Consider the following 26,037-nt stretch of genomic DNA (forward strand, 5'->3'; position numbering starts at 1 on the left):
TTTGAATGATAACAAACCAAAGTATTTTCTTTCCACCACAGTATTTCTAAAGGGCTGCTGTACTGTCTTTTTTCTTCCAGACTCCTGTCCTGTCCTGTGCAGTGGCAATGGAGATTATGAGAAAGGTTACTGCCAGTGTCACCCGGGCTGGAAGGGCCCAGAGTGTGACATCCAGGAGGACCAGTGCATCGATCCCACCTGCTCCAACCACGGCACCTGTGTCAATGGCATCTGTATGTGCAGCCCTGCCTATAAGGGCAACAACTGTGAACAAGGCAAGGGTCCTATTCTAATAATAATCATTATCACTATTTACACAGGAATAGGGATAGACATAGGATACAGCTGTATTTAGCCTAGCCAAGGGGGTTTGGTTTGGTGCATCCCTTATCCAAGAGTGCAACAACAGAGGCATGCCACATCATTTTTTTTTACCGGAAAAGCCACTCGTTGTTAGTTCAGGGCTCTTAGCCACTAACCAAACCAGTATTCTGTTTGTTGTTGGGTTTTTGACACACACCAAACTGTCTGATAGATTGTCTGATTACTATTTAACCACAGCAACAATACATCCAGTATCCTCCTCTCACATCATTTTAATTATGGAGAGAGTTTTTGTGTGCAAAAACAGATTGATCCAACAGATTATCCTCTACACACACACACACACACACATAGCCACTCCCTGCTTTTCACGCACGTCATGAGGAATGCTTATACATGAAGCAGCCAAATCAATTGATTGTCCTAAGGTAGTTGTACCCAGTGGTAATTATTGGCTTTGTCTGAGATATCCGTGCTAGAGAATAACCTTGAGTCAATGAGCCTGTGACTAGGATCTAGCCTGCAAGCATTGTGGTAATTACTGTGGTTAACACTGCATAGTTTTTTCTTTTTTCTTTTTTGTAATGTGCATTAGTTGGGGGGGTGGTGTTGTTCTGAAGTGTATCACAACTAAATGTGATCAATTAGCTTCAGACATGGATTGAAGCTGTTTGTTGTTCAGTCTTTATGAGAATCATGTGTGAACGCTACAGAGGTTTCAATGTTATTTTTTTGTGGGATGGACATGTTTTGCTCACGGTGCGATGGGTTCTCAGTAATAAACCATTCACTGCTTGGACACAATGTTCTCGAAAGGTTGCAGTGACACTGTTAGAATACACACCACAGAAGTACACAGACAATGTGTTAAATCAGCTAGATGTGATGGGGATGTTCTGTGTCAGGACCTACCCATAGAGGAAAGGTGTGATGGGGATGTTCTGTGTCAGGACCTACCCATAGAGGAAAGGTGTGATGGGGATGTTTTGTGTCAGGACCTACCCATAGAGGAAAGGTGTGATGGGGATGTTCTGTGTCAGGACCTACCCATAGAGGAAAGGTGTGATGGGGGTGTTCAGTGTCAGGACCTACCCATAGAGGAAAGGTGTGATGGGGGTGTTCAGTGTCAGGACCTACCAATAGAGGAAGGTTTGATGGGGATGTTTTGCGTTAGTACCTACCCAATCTACCCATTTAGGAAAGGTGGGATGGAGATATTCTGAGTAACAACCTACCCTACCTAACCATAGAGGAAAGGTGTGACGGGAATGTTTTGCGTCAGTAACTACACATAGGAAAGGTGTGACTGGGATGTTTTGTGTCAGAACCTACACCTGGAGGAAGGGTGTGACTGGATGTTTTGTGTCAGAACCTACCCATAGCGGAATGGTGTTACGGAGATGTTTTGTGTCAGAATCTACCCATAGAGGAAAGATGTGACGGGGATCTTTTGTGTCAGAACCTACCCATAGCGGAAAGGTGTGACAGGGATGTTTTGTGTCAGAACCTACCCGTAGAGGAAAGGTGTGATGGGGATATTTTGTTTCAGAACCTACCCATAGAGGAAAGGTGTGACGGGGATGTTTTGTGTCAGAACCTACCCATAGAAGAAAGGTGTGACGGGATGTTTTGTGTCTGTACCTACCCTCCATACCCATTGAGGAAAGGTGTTATGACAATGTTTTTGTTTCAGAAACTTCCCATAGAGTAAAAGTTGTGACTGGGTTGTTTTGTGTCATCACCTACCCATGGAGGAAAGGTGTGATGGGGATGTTTTGTGTCAGTAACTACCCATAGGAAAGGTGTGATGGGGATGTTTTGTGTCAGTAACTACCCATAGGAAAGGTGTGACTGGGATGTTTTGTGTCAGAACCTACACATGGAGGAATGGTGTGACTGGGATGTTTTGTGTCAGAACCTACACATGGAGGAAAGGTGTGACTGGGATGTTTTGTGTCAGAACCTACCCATAGAGGAATGGTGTGATGGACATGTTTTGTGTCCCCAACTACCCATAAAGGGAAGGTGTGAGGGGCTTTTGTGTCACTACCTACCCATAGAGGAAAGGTGTGATGGGGATGTTTTGTGTCACTACCTACCCATAGAGGAATGGTATGAATAGGATGTTTTATGTCAGAATCTATCCTTAGAGGAAAGATGTGATGGGGATGTTTCGTTTCAGTGCCTACTCAAAGAAGAAAGGAAATCCAGAAGAAACAATTATTCAAACAGTATACAGATGTTCAGGGAGGGATGTGAAATATTTACTCTTTCTCTCTCGCTACTCTCTCCTGCTCTCTTTTTCACTCTATCACGCTCCCTCCCTCCGCTCCCTCACCCCCTCTCACTCTCACTTCCCTTTTTATGCATGGCCAGTTGACTGCCTGGACCCTCAGTGTTCTGGCCATGGTGTTTGTGTGAAGGGGGAGTGCCTTTGTTCTCCGGGGTGGGGAGGCCCAGACTGTGAGAGTCCCCTGCCAGCGTGCCAGGAGCAGTGTTCAGGCCATGGGAACTACCTGCCAGATTCTGGCACCTGTACCTGTGATTCCAGCTGGACAGGCTCTGACTGCTCCACCGGTGAGTACAAGAACCATGACGTGCACTACTGTTCAAAGGTTTATGGTCACTTAGAAATGTCCTTGTTTTTTTGTCCATTAAAATAACATCAAATCGATCAGAAACACAGTGTAGACATTGTTTATGTTGTAAAATACTATTGTAGCTGGAAACGGCAGATTTTTAATGGAATATCTACATAGGCGTACTGAGGCCCATTATCAGCAACCATCACTCCTGTGTTCCAATGGCACTTTGTGTTAGCTAATCCAAGTTTATAATTTTAAAGGGCTAATTGATCATTAGAAAACCCAATTATGTTAGCATAGCTGAAAACTGTTGTCCTGATTAAAGAAGCAATGAAACTGGCCTTCTTTAGACTAGTTGAGTATCTGGAGCATCAGCATTTGTGGGTTCGATTACAGGCACAAAATGGCCAGAAACAAATAACTTTCTTCTGAAACTCGTCAGTCTATTCTTGTTCTGAGAAATTAAGGCTATTCCATGCGAGAAATTGCCAAGACACTGAAGATCTCGTACAACGCTGTTTACTACTCCCTTCACAGAACAGCGCAAACTGTCTCTAACCAGAATAGAGAAACAAGTGGGAGACCCCAGTGCACAACTGAGCAAGAGGACAGGAGTGATGGAACACAGGAGTGATGGTTGTTGATAATGGGCCTCTGTACGCCTATGTAGATATTCCATTAAAAATCATCTGTTTCCAGCTACAATAGTAATTTACAACATTAACAATGTCTACACTGTATTTCTGACGAATTTGATGTTATTTTAATGGACAAAGAATGTGCTTTTCTTTCAAAAACAATAACATTTCTAAGTGACCCTAAACTTTTGAATGGTAGTGTACACACAACCTACATACATGCAGAGTCATATATAGGGATGAATATATAAAAATGTCTCTATCGATATACTGTGTGGTTTCTACATACAGATACACACACTTGAATACAGTGCTTTCAGACTCTTACCTGCACATAAACAATTCACATCCTTAGAAAGGGCTGTAGTGACTTATGAACAGATTTGGAAAGTCCATTCCCAGACTCTTAGAGGGGAGCCTTTGGAGATTAATCACATCCTTAACCGCCCATAAAAGGTTTAAATGTAGTCAAGCCGCTACTGTTGGTTGCTGTCTGGCTGTGATTTAGATTACGTTTTCTGGACATGACGCTAACTTTTGCTCTTACCTTTGACTGAGTGACACAGTCCCTGGCCAATGTGTTTTTCTGCTTGTAATCTGCCAGCTCCTAGCAGAAGCAGAACTTCACACACCCAGCAGTCTATCAGACAACTGAGCAATCATTTCTCTGACATGCTGTGTGTAAATTGGACTACGCACCATGGCTACCATCTAAGCCACTTCTTGTTTCTTTATCAATACTTGCATATCTTTTGGTGGGAGTCATGAAATTGATGCATACTAATGCTAGTTTATAAATTATTCCTTTTTTAATATGCCTCCTCCAGGGAACAATAATGCCATGGTTAGGATTCATCCCGAGATATGCTCATTTGTACAATTTTAATCTGTTATTTTTAGCATACTGTTGGTGTTATCTGTTCATCAGCTTTTCGTATTTGAATTTAGGTCACCTTTCTGGGTGTTTATACAGAACAAATTAAAGTTAGCTTCACTGCAGTGACTTGTTAGTACACTGCGACACTTGAAAATGTAGAAAATGTCTTTGCATTTAATTTCAGTCTGTCTCTTGTTGAATTTGTGGTTTGAATTCATTTGTTTGAGTCAGAGGACATTGATAATGAGGGTTGCCACCAATGACTATGGTTCTTACTGATAGCAAACAGTGTTGACACAGTGGTTGTAGGAACATCTCAGAGAAGCTGTGTGAGCCTCGAAGAAAATCATGAAATTTCATGTGAAAACATGTGTTTTTGGAATACTTCACGTGATCACATGGTTTCACATATGTAGTTTCATGTTATCACATTCATTTCACATAAGATCATGTGATCACATGAAAACATGTGTTTTTGGAACACTTCACATGTTCACGTGAAATGCATGCATTTTTTTCCCCCATAATGTAGATGATGCTGGATATTCGTTTGTATAGTTTGTCATCTTTGTCTGGAAGTTGTTGTTTTTGTTTTGTTCAGCCAGTGATACAGATGTAGATCTCATGTAGCAGCCAGATCACAAAGGAGATCAGATTCTTCAGTAGCCCAGGGCCAGGTTTACAGATTAGCTGCCTGCTGCTATAGCTGCCACACAACACAACAACACACTAACACACACCCTACTGCTGGTGTCCCAGCTTATGGAGAGGGATGGAAACCGTGCCAACGATATTATGGAAGCATCCATCCTTTAGAATAGGGTGCCTGTCATATACATTTTTCCTCATCTTCATATTATTAATGGTTCTCTTCCTTGAGTCAAGTAGTGCTACATGCCAAGCCTTTATTAAAGTTGGGTGACAAACCTGAGAGGTGGGCTGCATATTAAGACATTCCTCAACAGGCAAAGTAATCCCTCATTCTTCATTATTTTTCCTATCAATTGTGTTTTCAGTGATGGCCAAAGGGGAAAACAGCTCATGTGGAGGCTATTTCACTTTCCAATGAATTGAATCTTGGAGCATTGTGGTGCCTCGGTTTCCGTAACCATGAAAGAATTGTGCATTCACTCAACCCACACTTTTTTTCCAGCCTTCCAAAGCAAAGTTCAGGTTTTCTATCCAAAAGTGAAAATTGATTTTATGTTCACTCAAGTGTATGTAGAATTACTTGTAATGTTGACTGTGTGTGACTGCACTGACAATTTCATTACTATGGAGTAGACATACTGTAACCTCACTGTAAGACAGTGAATTATATCTATCAATGTGCAGTATTTGGTTTTTAAAACAGAAATATAAAGGCATTGAAGATAATGCCAACATTCAACCGTTATTATTAAATCGTTTTAGATGGAAAACATGTTGAATTCTATTGCAAGCAGATGCATAGAGAAAATGGATTAAATGTCATATGCTTAATGGTAGAAAAATCGAGATTAATAAAATGCAAATTGAGTTGTTATGGCATGATTAAATATGATGTATATTTAAATGGGAATGCCTTTTCCATGTGTGGGGATAAGTGGCCTTTCTGCGCCAGCAGCTCTTTCTTCTCCCTGCTGATTGGCTACTTGCTGATAGGATGGACAGTACTCTCCATATTCTGCTGAAATTATTCATTGAATACCATTAAACCTCTAAAACTTTAAGCATTGAATGTATTATAACTGCACCTGCAGCACTCTACATAGAAAGTATTGCCTGTTCTGTATTATAACAAACATTTTCCAATTCCTATTCAAAATTAAAGTTTCAAATCATGAGTATGTAGAGTAGAGATACCATTAGAATAAAAATGGTAATGGGTTTTCATTATATTCCTTTTTAAAATATTCATTTTTTAGTTATATTAGATGAACTAGTTAGACAAGATGAGTGCAGAAATGAGTCTAGGATCCTGAATTAATTCGTAGGAAATGATCACGTGTATTTTGGGAGCAATGATGCAGCTGACCTCTGACATGTCCATCTGGCCGATGTAGAGGTGTACTGTCTGTTGCCAAGTGCAGTAAGACCCCTGCCGGTCTCTCTCTCTGTCCGTGTGCAGAGGTGTGTCCGGTGCCCTGCAGTGCCCACAGTGTGTGTGTGGGAGGGAAGTGCCAGTGTGAGGAGGGCTGGGAGGGGCCAGGCTGTGACCTGCAGGCCTGCCACCCCCGCTGCCAGGAACATGGCCAGTGTAAGAACGGACAGTGTGAGTGCCACCCCGGCTGGGAGGGAGAACACTGCAGCATCGGTGAGTCTCGCCCCGCCCCCCGCGGACTGACACTACCACAGGAGGTTAATACACAGAGCATGTAACGTGACTCTAGTAGCTATTGTTCTGTTTAGGGGCATAGGGGCTGATTTACTGTACCTAGGTTTTAACATGTTGTGGCATTGGGACTATAAGGTTCTATATGTAAAGCATAGTTCTAAGATATTGAGAATCAAAATCTCAGAACAGTTTTGTAGTGAGTTCTTCTTGCATAGCCCATTAAGGTCCTCACCGTAACGGTACCTAAAGTGCAGAATATCAAATGTAAATCTTTCTTTTATTTTAGGGGGTGCCATCGCAGATAGAACCTTATGGCTGAGTCCAGATTGACATTCCGTCTGTATTTGTTTTGTCTTGTGATTGGATTGCAGATAGACCCTAATAGCGCTAAGTTCAAATGGGTTTATGCAGATAGAACTTTCTAGTTTTCTTCATCCAAAATGTACTTCGCAGACATATGAAGAACCATCTGAAGATCAATTATATGTGACTAACAAATGTTTGACAAAAATGTCAGAGAGAACGTTATAGTCCCGAGGTCGTAATGTCTTAATCTGGGCCACGCTTTACTAATGTTGGTTTTTTGTACTAATGAAATATGTGTGAACCACTGACTTTTGCAGATACAAATCAACGAATATGTAATCCATGTGCGTGCATATCACCACACATGTTAAATACAGTAGCAGTTTAACAGACCATTCTCAGCCAATCACCCATCTGCTGTATAATATAGACTTGCAGTTGTCAGATGGAACCCATGAGTCCTTCTTGCCTGGTCCTTCACTCAGTCTGCTAGAAGAGAACAGATGAAACACTGGTACCAAAACTTAAGAGGGAGGGTCACATGTTACCATGTGTCTTAGAGCCACTGGCTGGGGTTCAAGTGATGTCAGTGCCCTGCCTGTCAGTTATACAATTTATCCACTTCATTGCCGTTATTAGAGAATGAAATAACAGAGTCACAATGGTTGGTTGCCGCCAGGCAAATTTTCCATCAGCCATGCCCTCCTCCCTAGAGTGGAGGCATTTTTCTTTCTCTTGCAACTGAATAATTTGCTCACCAAGTTCGAACGCACTCAATTAATGTGGATACACCTTGATAGAACACTGCAGTTTGTCATCTGGGACTAATGGAATTGGGTTTTGCCAAGTGACTGAAAAGCACATTTTGTAAAAGAACCAGAAAACTTCAGAAATGCAAGAAACACTCCTTTGAAATCCTTCTTCTTGCCTTTAGAGATGGGGAATTGGAGATGGGCTCTGCGTCTCTGTGGATGTGTGAATCAAACCATAAAGCTTAGCTCCTGGCACATTAATAGGCTGTAATTATCTCTTCATGTGCCCTGGTGCTAGCATATATCTTTGAGGCTCAGTAATCTAATCTCAAACACTTTTTTCTTTCTTCCTTTTATCTTCATGTGGTATATAGCGTATTACCTGGATCTCGTAGTTAAAGGTAAGATGCGCTCTCATTCTTTAGGATTGAATTGTTTCATAGCAGCAGGGGTTTTAAAAGGTATTCCTGCACTACCACCAAAGCACATTTATTGAGATGTTAATTAATTCTAAGGAGAAAGTACGATGCCCAAAGCAATGGCAGAAAATTCACTATATTCAATTTATGTAAGATAGAATATAACAAAATACATTCCCCTATGTATTTACTTGGACAGTGAAGTTAAAACTTTTAATTTGGCTCTATACTCCAGAATTTTGTGTTTAAGTTCAAATGTACAGAATGAAACCTTTTATTTGAGGGTATTTTGAGAATATCTATTTTACCGTTTATAAATGAAAGCACTTGATGTATGTAGTCCCCCCATTTAATGATGTCATAACTATTAGGACAAATTCACTTATAGTGTATACATTTACTAAGACGTTTAGTATTTGGTCCCATATTCCTAGCATGCCATGACTACATCAAGCTTGTGACTACACAGTTCTTTCATGCATTTGCAGTTTTGGTTGTGTTTTAGATTATGTGGTGTCAATAGAAGTTAATGGTAAATACTGTGTGGTTCCATTTTAGGGTCACTTTTATTGTAAATAAGAATATAATATGTTTCTGAACACTTCATTAATGTGGATGCTACTATGATTACGGATATTCATGAATGAATTGTGAATAATGATGAGTTAGAAATTTAGAGGCATAAATATCATACCCCCCAAAAATGCTAACCTCCCTTGTTATTGGTAATAGTGAGAGGTTAGCATGTTTTGGTGGCTTGATCTTTAACCCTAGTATTCCCGAGACACCAGCAAAAATTGTATTTTCATTTATCTGACTTTTATTTATCTGCATGTCCAGCCCTTATATTTAGGCTCACAATGAAGTGTTTAACCATTTTCTTTTTAGGACAATTTGACATAAACAGTTGCATTCATTAGTTTTATTGACAACAAAAAAAGTCTGCCAGAGCAAAAAAATGATAAAAATGAATTGATATGAATGCTGTAAAAACAGAAATAGTTTGCTTAGTGGGAAATGAATATCCAACTAGTCAATGACAACTGTGTGGAATTTGTGACAGCGACTATGTGAGCTTATTACAGTATTATAGACACCTTGTCCTGGGACTTCCTATGATCTTCTACGTAAATTAACCCCTTACCTTCTAACAACTCGGCTCAAAGTTTTGTACCCAATCTTCAAGGAGAATAGATTAAAAGGGCCGCATGTAGCTCTCGTAGACGATAAACGGTATATTGCTAGCCATAGTAGGGATTGAAATAATATTTGTTTTTTAAAGTAGAAAAGCAATCAAATTAAACAATTGATAAATAAACTACAACTACTCTATAGCATTCAAGATAGGGAATGTTGTAAAATAATTATTTAACTATTTTAGAAATGGATAAGACGGCATCAAATGTATTTATTTATTTATTGTCCTGTCCCCAACCCTATACCCTAGACACCCACCTGAGCGCCCCATACACTAAAGAGAAGTCCTTATCTGTTTTATGGGCTTACTGTAAGTTGCCTATATGCAGCCAAAACAGAAAAATGAATGTGGACAACAACCTACCGGAGCAGCACAGAGCCCTCAAGATTTTAAGCCTGCCTGGCAGGGTTGGTCCTACAAAGCCAGAGCCCCCTGATGGGAGAGCATAATATACAAGGAAATTATCAAAGCTACTAATGAGAACCTTGACGACTTTGTACCTAGCTGGTGGTGATTCCGGTGGGGAACCCCCACCCTGGCAGTGGCTGTGCTGGTTACACTGGCTGCAGTAACCAATGGGGAGGGGGTCACACTCGGACAACATGGGGCATATTATTTTGACCATGGTGGCACAGAGATGCTTGGGGAAATGGTCACAACGGGGGAACAGTGTGAGTGTGTTTCAAGGGAAGGGGGTGTATCTGATCTCCATCACCTAGTACTTGACAATGGTTAAACAAATCTCCCAATTTTTGCAAATTTTGGTCAATGTCAGTACTTTTTAATGGTACATTTCCAAACATGCAGTACCAGTCAAATGTTTGGACACACCTACTCATTCAAGGGTTTTTCTTTATTTTTACTATTGCCTACATTGTAGAATAATAGTAAAGACATCAAAACTATGAAATAACACATATGGAATCATGTAGAAAAAGTGTGAAAAAAAGTAGATTCTTCAAAGTAGCCATCCTTTGCATTGACAGGTTTGGACACTCTTGGCATTCCCTCAACCAGCTTTATGAGGTAGTCACCTGGAATGCATTTCAATTAACAGGTTTGCCTTGTTCAAAGTTAATTTGTGGGATTTCTTTCCTTTGTAATGATTTACGCTTTGAACACACCGACTGCGTCATTGCGTTTTGATAAACCAGAAGTACATTCAGAGAGTAGCAAAATGTGAATGTTGAATTATTGTTGCACACATATCCAGTAAAAAAAAGTGGGATAACATAATAAAAACAGTTTGACTGGAGAATTTATTTTAAAAAATGTATTCATTTATTTACCAAGTATATTATTTATTCGATGACATCCACAACTGAATTGTGAGAGCCTATAATATAATTTCGCAAAATGCAATAATAAATAATCAAGATAGCAGAGTAGGCTTTCTCAGCAATGAGACCAACGTTGAGGAAGGTGGTCTTGATCGAGCTGTTGGGCAGGGACCAGCCCCGCCGAAAGCACTGGTCTGTGTGGGTCCAGAGATGGTTAGAGTCCCGAAAGCAGGCAGGGGAGTTCCACCGTCTCATTCAAGAGCTTCGACTGTTTGGAGAGGAATTCCGAAGTTACATTTGTGTGGACTGAAGCCAGTTCGATCACCTGCTCCAGATGGTTGGAGCCAGGATCACCAGGATGGATATCAACTAACTGGAGTCCATCAGCCCAGTTGAACGCCTGGCGATTTGTCTCCAGTAAGCTAAATTCTAGTACATTTTTAAAGCCTTTGATACCATAATTGACTGATATTTGATACACCTAGCTAGCTAAAGGGCTCTGTAGTTAATAGTCCCTATTTGATATCAGATGTACTTTTACAGAATGTTCATTAGGACTATAACTTTTCCCAAAGTTGGTTTATAATCCTTTTTTAATTATGCAATGTTACCAAATTAAAAGAAAGTTGAGGTGCCTTTGCCCTGATGAAGGTGGGCTAGTCTTCTCCAGGACCCATTGTTATTCAAGACAGTTAGTCATTCATTACATTCTTATTGGACTCACATACAATCTTAGAAAAAAAGTTTTCCCCATAGGATAACACTTTTTGGTTCCAGGTATAACCCTTTGGGGAAAAGGTTATACATGGAATCCAATAGAGTTCTACATGGAACCAAAAGAGTTCTACCTGGAACCAAAAAGAGTTCTTCAAAGGGTTCCCCTATGGGGACAGCCGGGGAACCCTTTTAAGTAGATAGTACCATTCTTTCTAAGAGTAGAGTTGGTCTGGGCTACAGTTTATTGATGTAGTTAAAGACTGAATTGTACTGTTTCAAGGCATTGTTAATGATGGTTGATGAGTATTACAATATAATTAGTAGAGCATAATAAACAGTAATGAGGTAGCTATCTGAGTAGATATAATATGTGGGTGGAATTGAAGTTACACACAATATTGATCATTATTTTGAATTATATTTCAGATTCTTGGTGACAGGGGACTCCTACAGGACCATCGGATTCAGCTTCCGAGTTGGATGGTCCACGGTGGTAGGCATTGTCCCTCCCCTCTGTGGCACAAGCCATTTTTGTTGGTGAATCTATTATGGTTAGTGAATACATGCCAGTCCCCAAGGAGGAAGACTAGAGGGCCATCGTTACAGAGTTCCTGGAGAGATGGAAATTGACGGGAAACATGTAGTAATCCAGGCTCCACCATGCTCGGGTTCACAATTCTCCAACTACAAGGGTACATATTAATTTGTACTCTTGGCTGTAGTCGATGCCATCTACTGTTTCCGTGTTGTCGATGTTGGTGCTTAGGGCAAGGGAAGTGATGGCGGGACCTTCTGGGACTCTGCCTTCTTCCAGGCACTTCAGGATGGCACCCTGGAGATTCCACCACCTGCATCACTCCCTGGGGCTGAAGACCTGGGACCTGTTCCCCATGTCTTCATCAACGACGAGGCCTTCCCTTTGAGACCCAACCTCATGAGGCCCTATGCTGGACGCCAGCTGCCATTGCCAAAGCCTGCAAGGATCTTTAAAAAATTACTGTCCAGGGCAAGTTTAGTTGTTGAATGCGCCTTTGGGATTCTGGCAGCCCGATGGAGAATGTATCGGAGAGTGCTTGGTCTCAAAGTCTACAATTTTGTTTCTGGTGTCCTTTGACAGCTCTTTGGTCTTGGCCATAGTGGAGTTTGGAGTGTGACTGTTTGAGTTTGTGGACAGGTGTCTTTTATACTGATAACAAGTTCAAACAGGTGCCATTAATACAGGTAACGAGTGGAGGACAGAGGAGCCTATTAAAGAAGAGGTCTGTGAGAGCCACAAATCTTGCTTGTTTGTCGGTGACCAAATACTTTCTTTTCCACCATAATTTGCAAATAAATTCATTAAAAATCCTACAATGTGATTTTCTGGATTTTTTTCTCATTTTGTCTGTCATAGTTGAAGTGTACCTATGATGAACATTACAGGCCTCTCTCATCTTTTTAAGTGGGAGAACATGCACAATTGGTGGCTGACTAAATACTTTTTTCCCCCACTGTATGTTCACCTTTATTCTTGTAAGAGACCAACAAAAGCATCTGTGAATTCTCTGGTATATGAGTTTCAATATTGTCAATTCAGAAATCTGACTGAATGTAAATGGAACAGACGTGTGTGAAAAGAAAGGTACAATGAGGGAGGTCAAAACAACAACCAGACAACTCCTCTCCTCTTCTTGTCCTTCCTGTGAGCTGGTCGGCTAAATTGACTCCAGAGAAAAACAACACATACAAGCTTTACATAATATAACACCATAAAAGGTGACATTTATGTTAACTTAATACTGCTTGTATAGTGTAGTTAGTGCCATAATATTGGAATAATGTGGTAAAGTTGGTAATTCCTGCTGTTTTCTCATGGAATTTGTATTTCAGATCAAAAGATGAATATGGCAGGCAAATATTTAGACAGCAAACTGTTGTTTTAGGATATTTTCTAACCCAGAAACAGCAGCTATACATTTGCCTCATATTAATTCTTTGATCTGAAATATCAATTAGCCTACATGAGTATACTGTAGAAATTACCTACTTTACTCCACTGTCGCATCACTTATGACACTACCTGTGATATGGAGGGATTTTTTTTTACCATTGAACTAGGCTTTGAAAAGCAGCTGTTGTGTCAAAAAGACACGGTTTTGAGGATACTGTGAAAATGATCATCTCCTCCATGTGTCCAACCGCATGTAACCATCTGCAAAAGATACCTGCATCAGTATAGTTGCCTCGCTGCGCAAAATGTTATGCAGCAGTGATGCAATGACACAGTTGGTGTGTTCGACGCGTGAGAGCCAATCAGTTAGTTGTGTTGTGACAAGGTAGGGGTGGTATACAGAAGATAGCCCTATTTGGTAAAATACCAAATCCATATTATGGCAAGAACACCTCAAATAACCAAAGAGAAACAACAGTCTATCATTCAAGACATGAAGGTCAGTCAATCCGGAAAATTTCAAAAACTTTGAATGTTTTTTCAAATGCAGTCGCAAAAACCATCAAGCTGTATGATGAAACTGTCTCTCATGATGATTGCCACAGGAAAGGAAGACCCAGAGTTACCTCTCCTGCAGAGGATAAGTTCATTAGAGTTACCAGCCTCAGAAATTACAGCCCAAATAAATGCTTCACAGAGTTCAAGTAGCAGACACATCACAACATTAACTGTTAATGAATCAGGCCTTCATGGTCAAATTGCTGCAAAGAACCCCCTACTAAAGGACACCAATAAGAAGAAGCGATTTGCTTGGGCCAAGAAACATGAGCAATGGACATTAGACTGATGGAAATCTGTCTTTGGCCTGATGAGTCCAATTTTTTTATTTTTGGTTCCAATCTCTGTGTCTTTGTGAGATGCAGAGTAGGTGAACAGATTATCTCTGCATGTGTGGTTCCAACCATGAAGCATGGAGGAGGAGGTGTGATGGTGTGGAGGTGCATTGCTAGTGACACAGTGCATCGATACACCATCCCATCTGGTTTGCGCTTAGTGGGACTATCATTTGTTTTTCAAAAGGACAATGACCCAACACACCTTCAGGGTGTGTAAGGGTTATTTGACCAAGAAGGAGAGTGATGGGGTGCTGCATCAGATGACCTGGCATCCACAATCACCCGACCTCAACCCAATTGAGTAGGTTTGGGATGAGTTGGACCGCAGAGTGAATGAAAAGCAGCCAATAAGTGCTCAGAATATGTGGGAACTCCTTCAAGACTGTTAGAAATGCATTCCAGGTGAAGCTGTCTGAGAGAATGCCAAGAGTGTGCAAAGCTGTCATCAAGGCAAAAGGTGGCTACTTTGATCTCAAATATAAAATATTTTGGTTACTACATGATTCCGTATGTGTTATTTATTCTACAACATAGAAAATTGTACAAATAAAGAAAAACCCTTGAATGAGTAGATGTGTCCAAACTTTTGACTGGTACTCTATATTATGTAAATAGATTTGAAACGTGTATCTCATTATGGTAATTGGTGAAATAAGTATAACCAGTTTGTAATGGTTTAGCAGATAATAAGAAAAGGTTAACAATATTGACCTGGCTTAAAGAGAAGGATTTTAATATCTATTGTTTACAGGAAACTCATTCAACAATTTTAGATGAAGTTGTGCGGAAAAGGAGGGGGGGGCGAAATTTGCTTCTCCCATGGGCAAAGAAACAAAAAGGGGTGATGATATTAATTAACAGTAATTTTGATCCTAATGTGCAAATTTTACAAACAGATCCACAAGGTAGATGGATTATATTAAATATGTTATTGGATATGGCTCATTAACCTTTACAGACCAATAATGATGATCCACATTTCTTTGAAAATACATATACTGAATTATCAACCCTACAAGTAATACAAGACTCTATTATTATGGTGGGAGATTATAATACTGTTTTAAATACCTCAATGGACTGTAAAGGAAATCACACTACAAACTATCACCCTCATGCTCTTAAGGAAATCGCGAATGTCATGGATATATTGGAACTAGTGGATATATGGAGGCTTAAATATCCTGACCTAGTGAGATATACATGGCGGAGGCTCAATCAAGCTACTTTCTTGTGGCATTCTCGTTGGCACCAAAAGTTTAAAAAGTGTTGATAGGTGACAGAATGCGGTCGGACCATCAGATAATTGGCATATACATTACTCTAACTGAATTTAATCAAAGCCTATTGGATGATAACTTGTTTTTAACTAGGACAGAGGTATTTATAATTGAATTTTTCTGACATAACATAGGTACAACAGATCCCCTTCCTGTATGGGACACTTTTAATGTGCCTTTAGAGGCCATGCAATTCAGTACTCATCTCTAAAACAAAAGCAATTTAGGTTCAAATAATCCATATTAACAAAGAAAATAGAAGGTCTGACAGAACAGATAGATAGCAATAAAACTGTACCTTAGAGGCTCAGAATAAGTTAGAAGAAAAACAAACAAAAATGGAGGAACTTATTCAAGAAAGATCAAGTGTAATATATTATAAAAAATAAACCAAGCTAATTTTTTAATCTTCATCACAGAAATGCTACCAAAAATGATTTACTGAAACTTGTTACAAATGATGGAGTCACCCATGATTCACCAAATTATATTTTGAAAGAGGAAGCAAAGTACTTTAAGCATATGTTTTTGTTTCTGTCTCCTCCATCTCCTCTAACCGAAGCTAATTGTATGGATTTTTTTGACTAATAATGTAAAACAAACAGCTGTACGGAAAGACTCATGTGAAGGCGAAATTACAGAGGAGGTACTTCTTGATTTAATTAAAGCCTTTAAGTCCGGGAAAATTCCAGGGCTGGATGGCATACCAGTTACGATTTACCAAACTTGTTTAGATATACTCAGAGGACCGTTATTAGCATGTTTTATCCACTCCTATGTAAATGGTCGATTATCAGACACTCAACAAGAAGGTCTGATTTCATTATTACTGAAACAGGATATTGGTAAATATTGGAGGCCCCTTACACTTCAGTCTTGTGACGTAAAAATTCTAGCAAGATGTATAGCGCATAGAATTTAAAAGGTACAGTATTGTTGGATATTATTCATTCTAATCAGACAGGTTTTTTACATGGACGATACTTTGGAGATAATATTAGAACTGGAAACAATAGAACACTATGAAAAATCTGGGAAGCCAGTCCTGCTATTCATACAGTAGCTGACTTTGAAAAGGCTTTTGATAAAGTACGACTGGAGTTTATATATAAATGCCTGGAACATTTGGAGAATCTCTTGTAAAATGGGTTAATGTCATGTATAGTAACCCTACTGTAGGTGTAAAATATTAAATAATTGCTACTCAGAAAGTTGTCAAGAGGAGTAAAACAAGGTTGTACACTTTCGGCATATCTATTTATTATGGGCATCGAAATGTTATCTATTCAAATCAGATCCAACAATAATATCAAGGGGTCCAACAATAATATCAAGGGGTCCAACAATAATATCAAGGGGTCCAACAATAATATCAAGGGGTCCAACAATAATATCAAGGGGTCCAACAATAATATCAAGGGGTTAGAAATCCAGGGCTTAAAAACCAAGATGTCAATGTACGCTGATGATTCATGTTTTATTTTAAATCCACAATTTAGATCCCTGCACAGTCTCATAAAATATCTAGATACTTTTTCTAACCTCTCTGGATTACAACCAAATTATGATAAATGTACTATATTGCATATTGGATCATTGAAACTTTTACATTTGGAACTTTTACACTACCGTGTAGTTTACCAATAAAATGGTCTGATGGTTATGTGAAGATACTCGGTATACATATCCCAAAATAAATAAATGATCTCACTCCAAAAGATTTTTATATAAAGTTAGCAAAAATAGATAAGATCCTGCTACCATGGAAAGAAAAATGCCTGTCTATTTGTAGAAAACGAACCCTGATTAACTCTTTAATCTTATTCCAGTTTACCTATTTGCTTATGGTCTTGCCTATACCTAGCTAACAGTCATTTAAATTATATGAGCCTATTCAAGCCTATTCAATTTTATTTGGAACGGCAAGCCGGACAAAATTAAATGAGCCTATTTATAAAATAAATATGAATTCGAAGGGCAGAAATGATGAAATATTAAAGATTTAGACCTTTCACTAAAGGCTTCAAAACAACGCCAGATTCGAACCAATAGACTGTTATATATATGGGGGATACAACCTTCCCAGCTCTGCAGATTTTGCTGCAAAGAAACATAATCATTAGATAATTGGTTTTGGTACTGCCCATTATGTAGCTTGTTTTTAGTCACAGGTTCAGGAATGGCTGAAGAATTGCAACATTTATCTGGAGCTAACTCTGCAGATAGAACTGCTGGGTGATCTGAAAAGTCATAGTCAATCGATCAATAATATAATGATACTTTTAGCAAAAATGTTTATTTTTCATTTACAATCTGTAGAAATTATGAGAATAGAAATGTTCAGAACATTTGTGAATCATCACAGCACAGTTGAAAAATATATGGCAAATAGATATCCAATATGGATGGTGTTAAGAGATAGATGGGAGGGTTTGAATGGAGCTGAAGGTTGGGAATAATAACAGCTAATAATAACAAGATAACTGTAAAACATACATTGTCTGTAAAACGTATATAGGTTCAGAACTTTTGTCAAAGAAATAGATGGGAGGTTGAGGTTAGAGGAAGGACATGAGTAAAAACATACAAAATAGAACTATTGTAAAATAGACTGTGCCCATAAAATTTATATAGTATGTATAAGCTGGAAGTAGAAGCCTAAGCGTTGTTGTTCACTAATTTGGAAGTGATGCAGACAATTACATTGATGGAAGCTACAATCTATCGGCAATATCTAAGCTGACCTAACCCCCCCCCCCCCCCCCACACACACACACACACCAAAAGACTTGAGAGTCTCAGCTTTTCATAGATATATTTTTAAAGTTTGAATCTCAAACCATTCTGACTCTACAGTTTTTGTGAAAAGAAAGACAGCCCAGGCCCCTTCGGGATCCTCCCTTGTCTCACACACCACCCTAGTTCAGCCCCTGTTAATCGCACAGACGAATGGTTGGTGCCAACGTATGCAGAATAAAGATTAAAATCTATGGGTGTAACCAGAAGTCAGTAGCTCAAACACACAATGTTTAACAGGGGTTAGAAGTTCAAAATCACACCAGCACAACGGTGGGATTCACTGGGTTGAGGATCTATAACTTTCTAACTCATCATTATTCACGATTCATTCATGATTATCCGTAATCATGATATGTAGTGTTCAGAAACACTTCTATTCTTATTTACAATAAAGTGACACCACACGTTATTTACTATAGATTTTTATTGGGCACTACATAATATGAAACACAATCAAAACAAACTGCAAATGCATGCAAAAGGTTTGTAGAGTCACACGCTTGAGTCACAAGTTCATTTGTCCAAATACTTGACACCTTCAAATTGAGGGACTGAATATGTAAAGTGCATGTATTTCTAAACGAAAAAACAGATATTTATGAAAATACCCTCAAATAAAAGGTGACATTCTGTACTGTCACCTCATAAAACATTTGATCTCAAATCCAAAATTCTGGAGAGCAGAGACAAATTAAAAGTTTTAGCTTCACTGTCAAAATAAATACGTAGGGGTGTGTATATAGCAAATGTTCTCGAATGGCCAGACATCTGGATTTTATGTAAATTAACAGAGAGCAGCATCTGTCCCCATCTCCTTAATCTTGAGGAATGACCCGTTGTTTCTGGCAGTGTTCTGATACACAGACTGTCTGTCTTCTCTCCCTTTCTCCATCCAGACGGCTGTCCAGGCCTGTGCAATGGCCACGGTCGCTGCACCCTGGAACAGAGCGGGTGGCACTGTGTGTGCCAGGCGGGCTGGAGCGGCATGGGATGCAATGTCGTCATGGAGACAGAGTGTGATGACAACACTGACAACGACAGAGGTAAGGTCCCTATGGATGGTGGCCTGTCTGTGACTCAATAATGATTAATGACTTGACCTCCAGTGCCGGTGAAGGTCAGGATGAGGAAATATTTAGGACTCCACTTCTCCTTCTCTCAATCTGAGCCAACGAGCCTTTTCATTTTCCTTTTTGTTTTCCTTTTGTTAGATTCTCGCTACAATAGTTGCAATGGCTCTCAGACCAAGGGGACCTCTAGGTTTTCTCTCAGTAATTTGCTGATGGTGTGCTGCCTGTTGCTTGGCTCCTCTGAGGATGAATTCTTGAGCATAGCCCCTAGTGTTCCAGTGAACAGGGAACCAGATATGAGGCTTTGGAGCTCGGGTTCAATGCCCGTGTCTTTGAGGGAAATGTAAAAGATGGAGAAAAAGGCCATTTGTAAAAGCAAGGGGTAACCTAGTTGTTCACTGACTTACATGACATGTTATTGTTGTTTCAAAGTTAAAAAAGAGAAAGTCAAGTTTACAATTATGTAATATGAAGTGTAAAACATGGTTGCGTAAAATACAAATTGTGATTGACAGGTTACAAAGCATACTGCTTCTGTTTAGGCACCACGTCTCATCAAGTGCATGAGTCAGCTTCTTAATTGAAATGTCCCTCTGTATATGAGGTGTACATGGGCTACACTAGACTGCAGCTAGTTCTTTTGTATGTGGCAAAGGAGATAAAAGCATAATACAGTTGCTGTACAGTCAAGCTACCATCTGGAAACAGGGATGTGGTTGGAGCGTGAACTCCTTTTTCTCATGAGTTTATGATGATACAACATGAGGTGTAATATGTATAAATGAAGAGTCATTATGAAATCATTTAAAGTGACAGGCTCTAAAATATACTGATTCTGTTTGAGCACTATGTCTCATCCAATTCCACTACATGGGTCAGATGTTTAATTAAAATGTACATCTTTATATAAGGTGTAAATTAGCTACATTAGACTGCATCTAGTTCCTTTAAACATGCAGACAGGAGGCTGCGTTTACACAGGCAGCCCAATTCTGATCTTTTTCGAGTAATTGTTCTTTTCAACAATCAGATCAGCTCTGAAAAAATATTAGATGTGAAAAGAGCTGATGTGATTGGTCAAAAGAGCAATTCGTTGGAAAAAAAATCAGAATTGGGCTTCCAGTTAAAACATAGCCAAAGTGTCAGAGAATGTAAGAGCATAATATTGTGCACAGTCTCTACAGTCTAGCTAGTGTCTGAAAAACAGGGAGATTTGAGCGTGAATTCTTTTACCTCACTCACTCCTCAGGGTTTCCCGGCTCTGGCTGCTTTTACCATTACCTCTTACCTTGACAGTGTTAAGTCAGATCCTAGGAAGATTCTAGATTGAATCAAAACAGCTTCTTCACTTTATCAAGTCTTCATTCTTTGCTAATTTTCACAGTTTCTTTAGCCGTGTTAGTGTGCGTTCCCCTGTGTGTGCGTGTGATAAGGCAGGCATGTGCAGCGTGATGTTAGTGTATCTTTGTTTTGTTTGTGTTGATCCTAAATCATGCACTGTATTTTCTTTCCTCACCCACCAATACAATAGAAAATAAAATCACGTTCAGTTCAGTGGTGTGCGGCAGCCTGGGCAGTAAACGTTCACTCTGTCATTCTACAACCTAATTGAGTGCTATTCACGGCAGCTATGACTCTCCCTTCAAAGGTGATACCTCCGCATTGTGTGTGAGTTCTTGTGACTGATGGGAATCTTGGATGATGTACATTCATTTTGGCCCTCCTTTGATGTAGAGGGAAATTGTAGGAGGCTCAAATTGGCCCGACACTCCAACAAAGGAGGAGGAAATAATCACCCCATGCCAATTACTTTCTCAAGACAATATATATACATCACAACCCCAGAACATATTCCTATTTTCATCTCATCTCAACTCCATTAGAAATGCCATTTATATTCCAAATGAGGCCTCATTGGAGGCATTGTTTGAAAAAACTAAATGGCAAATGATCACCTGAAAAAGAGCCGTGATTAAGAGAAAAGATAATGACATTTCCAACCAGCTGTAAATGAGTTGCTATAACCACAAATTAACATCCAGCCTTCATTATGAACATGGTGGCTGTGCACTGCTGATGCACTATGCTTTGTTTTACTTTTGCAGCTGTGGAGTACATTAATTATACAACAATAGATTCAGAACACGGACAGCAATTCTCCCCCAAATAAATGTTTTCTTCATTATTTCATTGCATTGTTTATTTGTTGATTATCTAAATATTGGTTATAGCTGAGCACCAGGCCTCGAATTTCCCAGGGGCCATGACTGTCGCTTCCCCCTTGTGTGGCTGTAATGCCCCCTAAATAAATCCATGCCTCGTGGCCGTTGTGCCCTTGGGCTGAATATAATCATTATAATTCCCTTCTCCCTGCTGCCAATCGCCATGCTCCGAATCACCTCTCACTCACTTGGCTCTCTCAGATATCTCAGATACCGTCACGTGATCGCATCCTTCTCACAGGCATCGCAGCTCTGAAGTAGGCTACAAGTGAAGACTGACACATAGGGAATGTTGCGGCTTTCATATTGAAGATGTTTGAAGAACTGTCCACATTTACTTTTCATCAGCCAACAAGATGAGTAGGCCTAACGAACAGCAGACTCACTAGCCTATGTCAATCTACTATCCCCCATAGTAGAAAAGATTATTAATTATCTTGGTCTGCTTGTCCTTCCTTCAAAAGTGCACAGCCAAATGTGAGCGGTTTCATATGACTGAGATGAAAATATAATTCAGAAATGTAGAAGGAGGGAAGATCTAAAGACGCAACAACTAGCATGGGTTGTTAATATGACTAGGATTATGTATTTTGCTGCTCGGCAATGAAAGAAAGTTGACAACATGATAGTTGCTAATAATCCCCTTAACATTATGGTCAGAAAATGGTGAGACATGCCTCATAAAATGACAAAAACTTCCAGGTTTTAATAAACAATTACATTCATGGTTAAATAGTTTCAAAATGTTGACTGCCTCTGCTCAGATTGCAAGGTGGGTGATGTTGCAGTGCTCAGCAGGTACTGACCTTTCTCTCCTATCTGAATGAACATGCCTCAAGTATGTCGACAGAATCAAGCATTTAGACATTAATAATGATGCTACTTTAAATTTATAGAGTATGTAATTAAAAGTCTCATTAAAGTTTGGCTACATTTTCAGGCGCCTCCCTCATGTCAGCATCGGTCTGGACATGAGGCTGTAGCCAGTAGCATAATATCACCTACACTTCGACATGTAGGCTAATTTTTTAGTAACATATGCAATTTTATTGGCTATTGTCATGTATACTCCCTCTCGGCCTCTAGGTCACCAGACTGCTAATTATTACGCACACCTGTCACCATCGTCACGTGCACCAGCGCTTATTGACACTCACCTGGACTCCATCACCTCCTTGATTACCTGCCCTATTTATGTCACTTTATGTTTCTGTATCTGTTTCATGACGGTGCGCTGTTCGTGTTTCTTGTTTTGTTCATGTTCGTTTATTTATTAAATATATTCACTCACTGAACTTGCTTCCCGACTCTCAGCGTACATCGTTACAGCTATTTTGGTTAATAGCCTTGGTGCCCTGGCAGATTCAGCAACTCTTGAAGACCAAATGGCCTTGCCCCTAAAATCATGAAATTCCAGGCCTGGTGGGCACAGTGCCTCCCTTACTTTGGCAATCCAGCACTGAATGGGGATATTATGGCTCTCGGCCCAGTAGCTATGCTGTTGTGTTAGCCAGTAGTTTACTGAATTTAAGCTTGTCAATTTTATTTGGCACATATTGTATCATTACACCTTGTTACATTATGTTAATATAGTTACTATCTTATTACATTACCTTAGTATAGTTCCTACCTTATTATATTCTGTAAACATACTTACTGTAACACTTTATTCTGAATTAATTCCACATTGCACTTATATTTGCCATCTCTAATATAAGTAACCACACTTTTAAAACGTGTCATGAGAAAGAATGTTTACATATCGCGGAAGGAATGTACAAAAGACCAAGATACATTATTCTGCTTTTAATTACCAATGCAATTTTGCTGTGATGAATGTCAGCATTCACTTAAGCACTACTGACTGGCTGTGTGAGAGGAGTCTATGGATTTAATGGAACCAACGCGCTGCCTTTGCTCAGACCACATTGTATTAGACATTAAAGAGAACATAGTTAGGAAGGCACTATATTGCAATTATAGAGCGGCAAGAAAGTGCAGTATACATGTACTGTATTTAGACTGTATAAATCAGAAGTGCATTTTGCTCCTTGTCAGAAATGATCTAGATCAGGGGTCTCCAACCTTTTCTAGCATGAGAGCTACTTTTAAATTATGAAACATGTCGTGAGCTACTCATAATTTTTTCCTAGCTTTCAAATAGGCATTATCTATATTTTCCTGAATTCTGTTTTTTTTCCACTTCAGGTTTTCACTCTCAAAATTACAATTATTCATTGAAGTGGAGATGCTGATGAATAACAATATATCTAGCTGCTAGATATATTGTTATTCATCAGTATTGTTATTCATCAGTATCTCCACGTTTTTCAAGTTTAAATCATCACAGCAAAGACATCTTGATTACTGTGTGTTAAAGGCTCAATAGGGTGGAGTGGATGTACACCCACTTAGGAGAAACATTATCGATTTATTCTATATCATTTGGAAATTTGATGTACAGTTTCAAACCACTTGAGAGATTTTATCTCAATTTCACATGGTCCTCTGTGCTTTGAATGTTATTCAACCCACCTGTATTACATTGTGAGCCTGAGATACAGTGTAGACTTAGCTGTGATGATGTTGTGTTATTGTGTTGTTGTAGATGGCCTGACGGACTGTGTGGACCCGGACTGCTGCCAGCAGTCGAGCTGTCACAGTGGGCCTCTGTGCCAGGGCTCCCCGGACCCCCTGGACCTGATCCAGCAGAGCCAGACCCCCTTCGCCTCGCTCCTCTCACGCCTCTTCTATGACCGTGTCCACTTCCTGGTTGGGAAGGACAGCACCCATGTCTTCCCTGGAGACATCCCGTTCGACAGCAGGTAGAGTATATTATAGATAGTTTGCATGGATGAACAGAAATAGCTCTTATACTATAGAATTGCACTGAACAAACATATAAATACAATATCTAAAGTGTTGGTCCCATGTTTCATGAGCTGAAATAAAAGATTGACGAAATTGTCCATACACACAAAGAGCTTCTTTCTCTCCAATTTTGCGCATACATTTGTTTACATTCCTGTTAGTTAGCATTTCTTCTTTAGTAAGATAATCCTTCCACCTGACAGGTGTGGCATATCAAGAAGCTGATTAAACAGCATGATCATAACACAGGTGCCCCTTGTCCTGCGGACAATAAAAGGCCACCCTAAAATGTCCCACAACACAATGTCACAGATGTCTCTCAAGTTTTAACGAAGCGTGCAATTTTTATTTTACCTTTATTTAACTAGGCAAGTCAGTTAAGAACAAATTCTTATTTTCAGTGACGGCCTAGGAACAGTGGGTTAAATGCCTGTTCAGGGGCAGAATGACAGATTTGTACCTTGTCAGCTCGGGGGTTTGAACTTACAACCTTCCGGTTACTAGTCCAACGCTCTAACCACTAGGCTACCCTGCCGCCCTGAATGCAGGAATGTCCACCAGAGCTCTTGCCAACATCTTTTTAGAGAATTTGGCATGTAACCACGCCAGCCCAGGACCTCCACATTCGGCTTCTTCACCTGCCGGATGGTCTCAGACCAGCCACCCAGACAGCTGATGAAACTGTGGGTTTGCACAACCGAATAATTTCATCACAAACTATCAGAAACCATCTAAGGGAAACTTATATGCATGCTCGTCGTCCTCACCAGGGTCTTGACCTGACTGCAGTTCGTCATCTTAACCGACTCAACTGTACCTGGGCAGATGGCAGACAGCATTTTGCTGCAGTTTGCTGATGTCAACAGTGTGAACAGTGTGCCCCATGGTGGCATTTGGGGTTATGGTAAGGGAAAGCGTAAGCTACGGACAATGAACACAATTGAATTTTATCAATCACAATTTGAATGCACAGAGGTACCATGATAAGATCCTGAGGCCCATTATCGTGCTATTCATCCCCCTCCATCACCTCATGTTTCAGCATGATAATGTAGGGCCCCATGTCGCAAGGATCTATACACAATTCCTGGAAACTGAACATGTCCCAGTTCTGCCATGGCCTGCATACTTACCAGACATATCACCCATTGAGCATGTTTGGGATGCTCTGGACCGACGTGTACAACAGTGTGTTCCAGTTCCTGCCAAAATCCAGCAACTTTGCACAGCCATTGAAGAGGGGTGGAACAATATTCCACAGCCCACAATTAACAGCCTGATCAACTCTATGCAATGTAAATGGTGGTCACACCAGATACTGACTGGTTTTTAGATCCATGCTTCTACCTTTTTTAAAGTATCTGTGACCAACAGATGCATATCTGTATTCCCAGTCATATGAAATCCATAGATTAGAGCCTAATTTATTTATTTAATTTGACTGATTTCCTTATATCAGGTACGCGCAATGCCATCGGGGTACACCAAATAAAAAATGTGATTCACATTCTTCGCATTTTCAAACAGTACATTTATATTTTCCAACGGGGCTATAC

The 26,037-nt window shown here is 39.8% G+C and overlaps 1 protein-coding gene across 3 annotated transcripts in view; it reads left to right on the forward strand.

Moving 5' to 3' along the window:
- Window positions 1-26,037, forward strand: part of tenm1 (teneurin transmembrane protein 1) — a 196,056-nt gene that overhangs the window by 99,206 nt on the left and 70,813 nt on the right. For 2 of the 3 annotated variants that reach the window (XM_064978026.1, XM_064978025.1), the window contains 6 exons: window positions 81-275; window positions 2,701-2,901; window positions 6,535-6,720; window positions 8,174-8,200; window positions 19,215-19,361; window positions 24,219-24,435. In XM_064978026.1, the coding sequence (XP_064834098.1) occupies window positions 81-275; window positions 2,701-2,901; window positions 6,535-6,720; window positions 8,174-8,200; window positions 19,215-19,361; window positions 24,219-24,435 (973 nt within the window). The remainder of the gene's footprint in view (window positions 1-80; window positions 276-2,700; window positions 2,902-6,534; window positions 6,721-8,173; window positions 8,201-19,214; window positions 19,362-24,218; window positions 24,436-26,037) is intronic. The other variant, XM_064978027.1, reaches the window with a different exon arrangement.

This window comes from Oncorhynchus masou, chromosome 11, assembly GCF_036934945.1.
Source record: "Oncorhynchus masou masou isolate Uvic2021 chromosome 11, UVic_Omas_1.1, whole genome shotgun sequence".
NCBI lineage: Eukaryota > Metazoa > Chordata > Actinopteri > Salmoniformes > Salmonidae > Oncorhynchus > Oncorhynchus masou.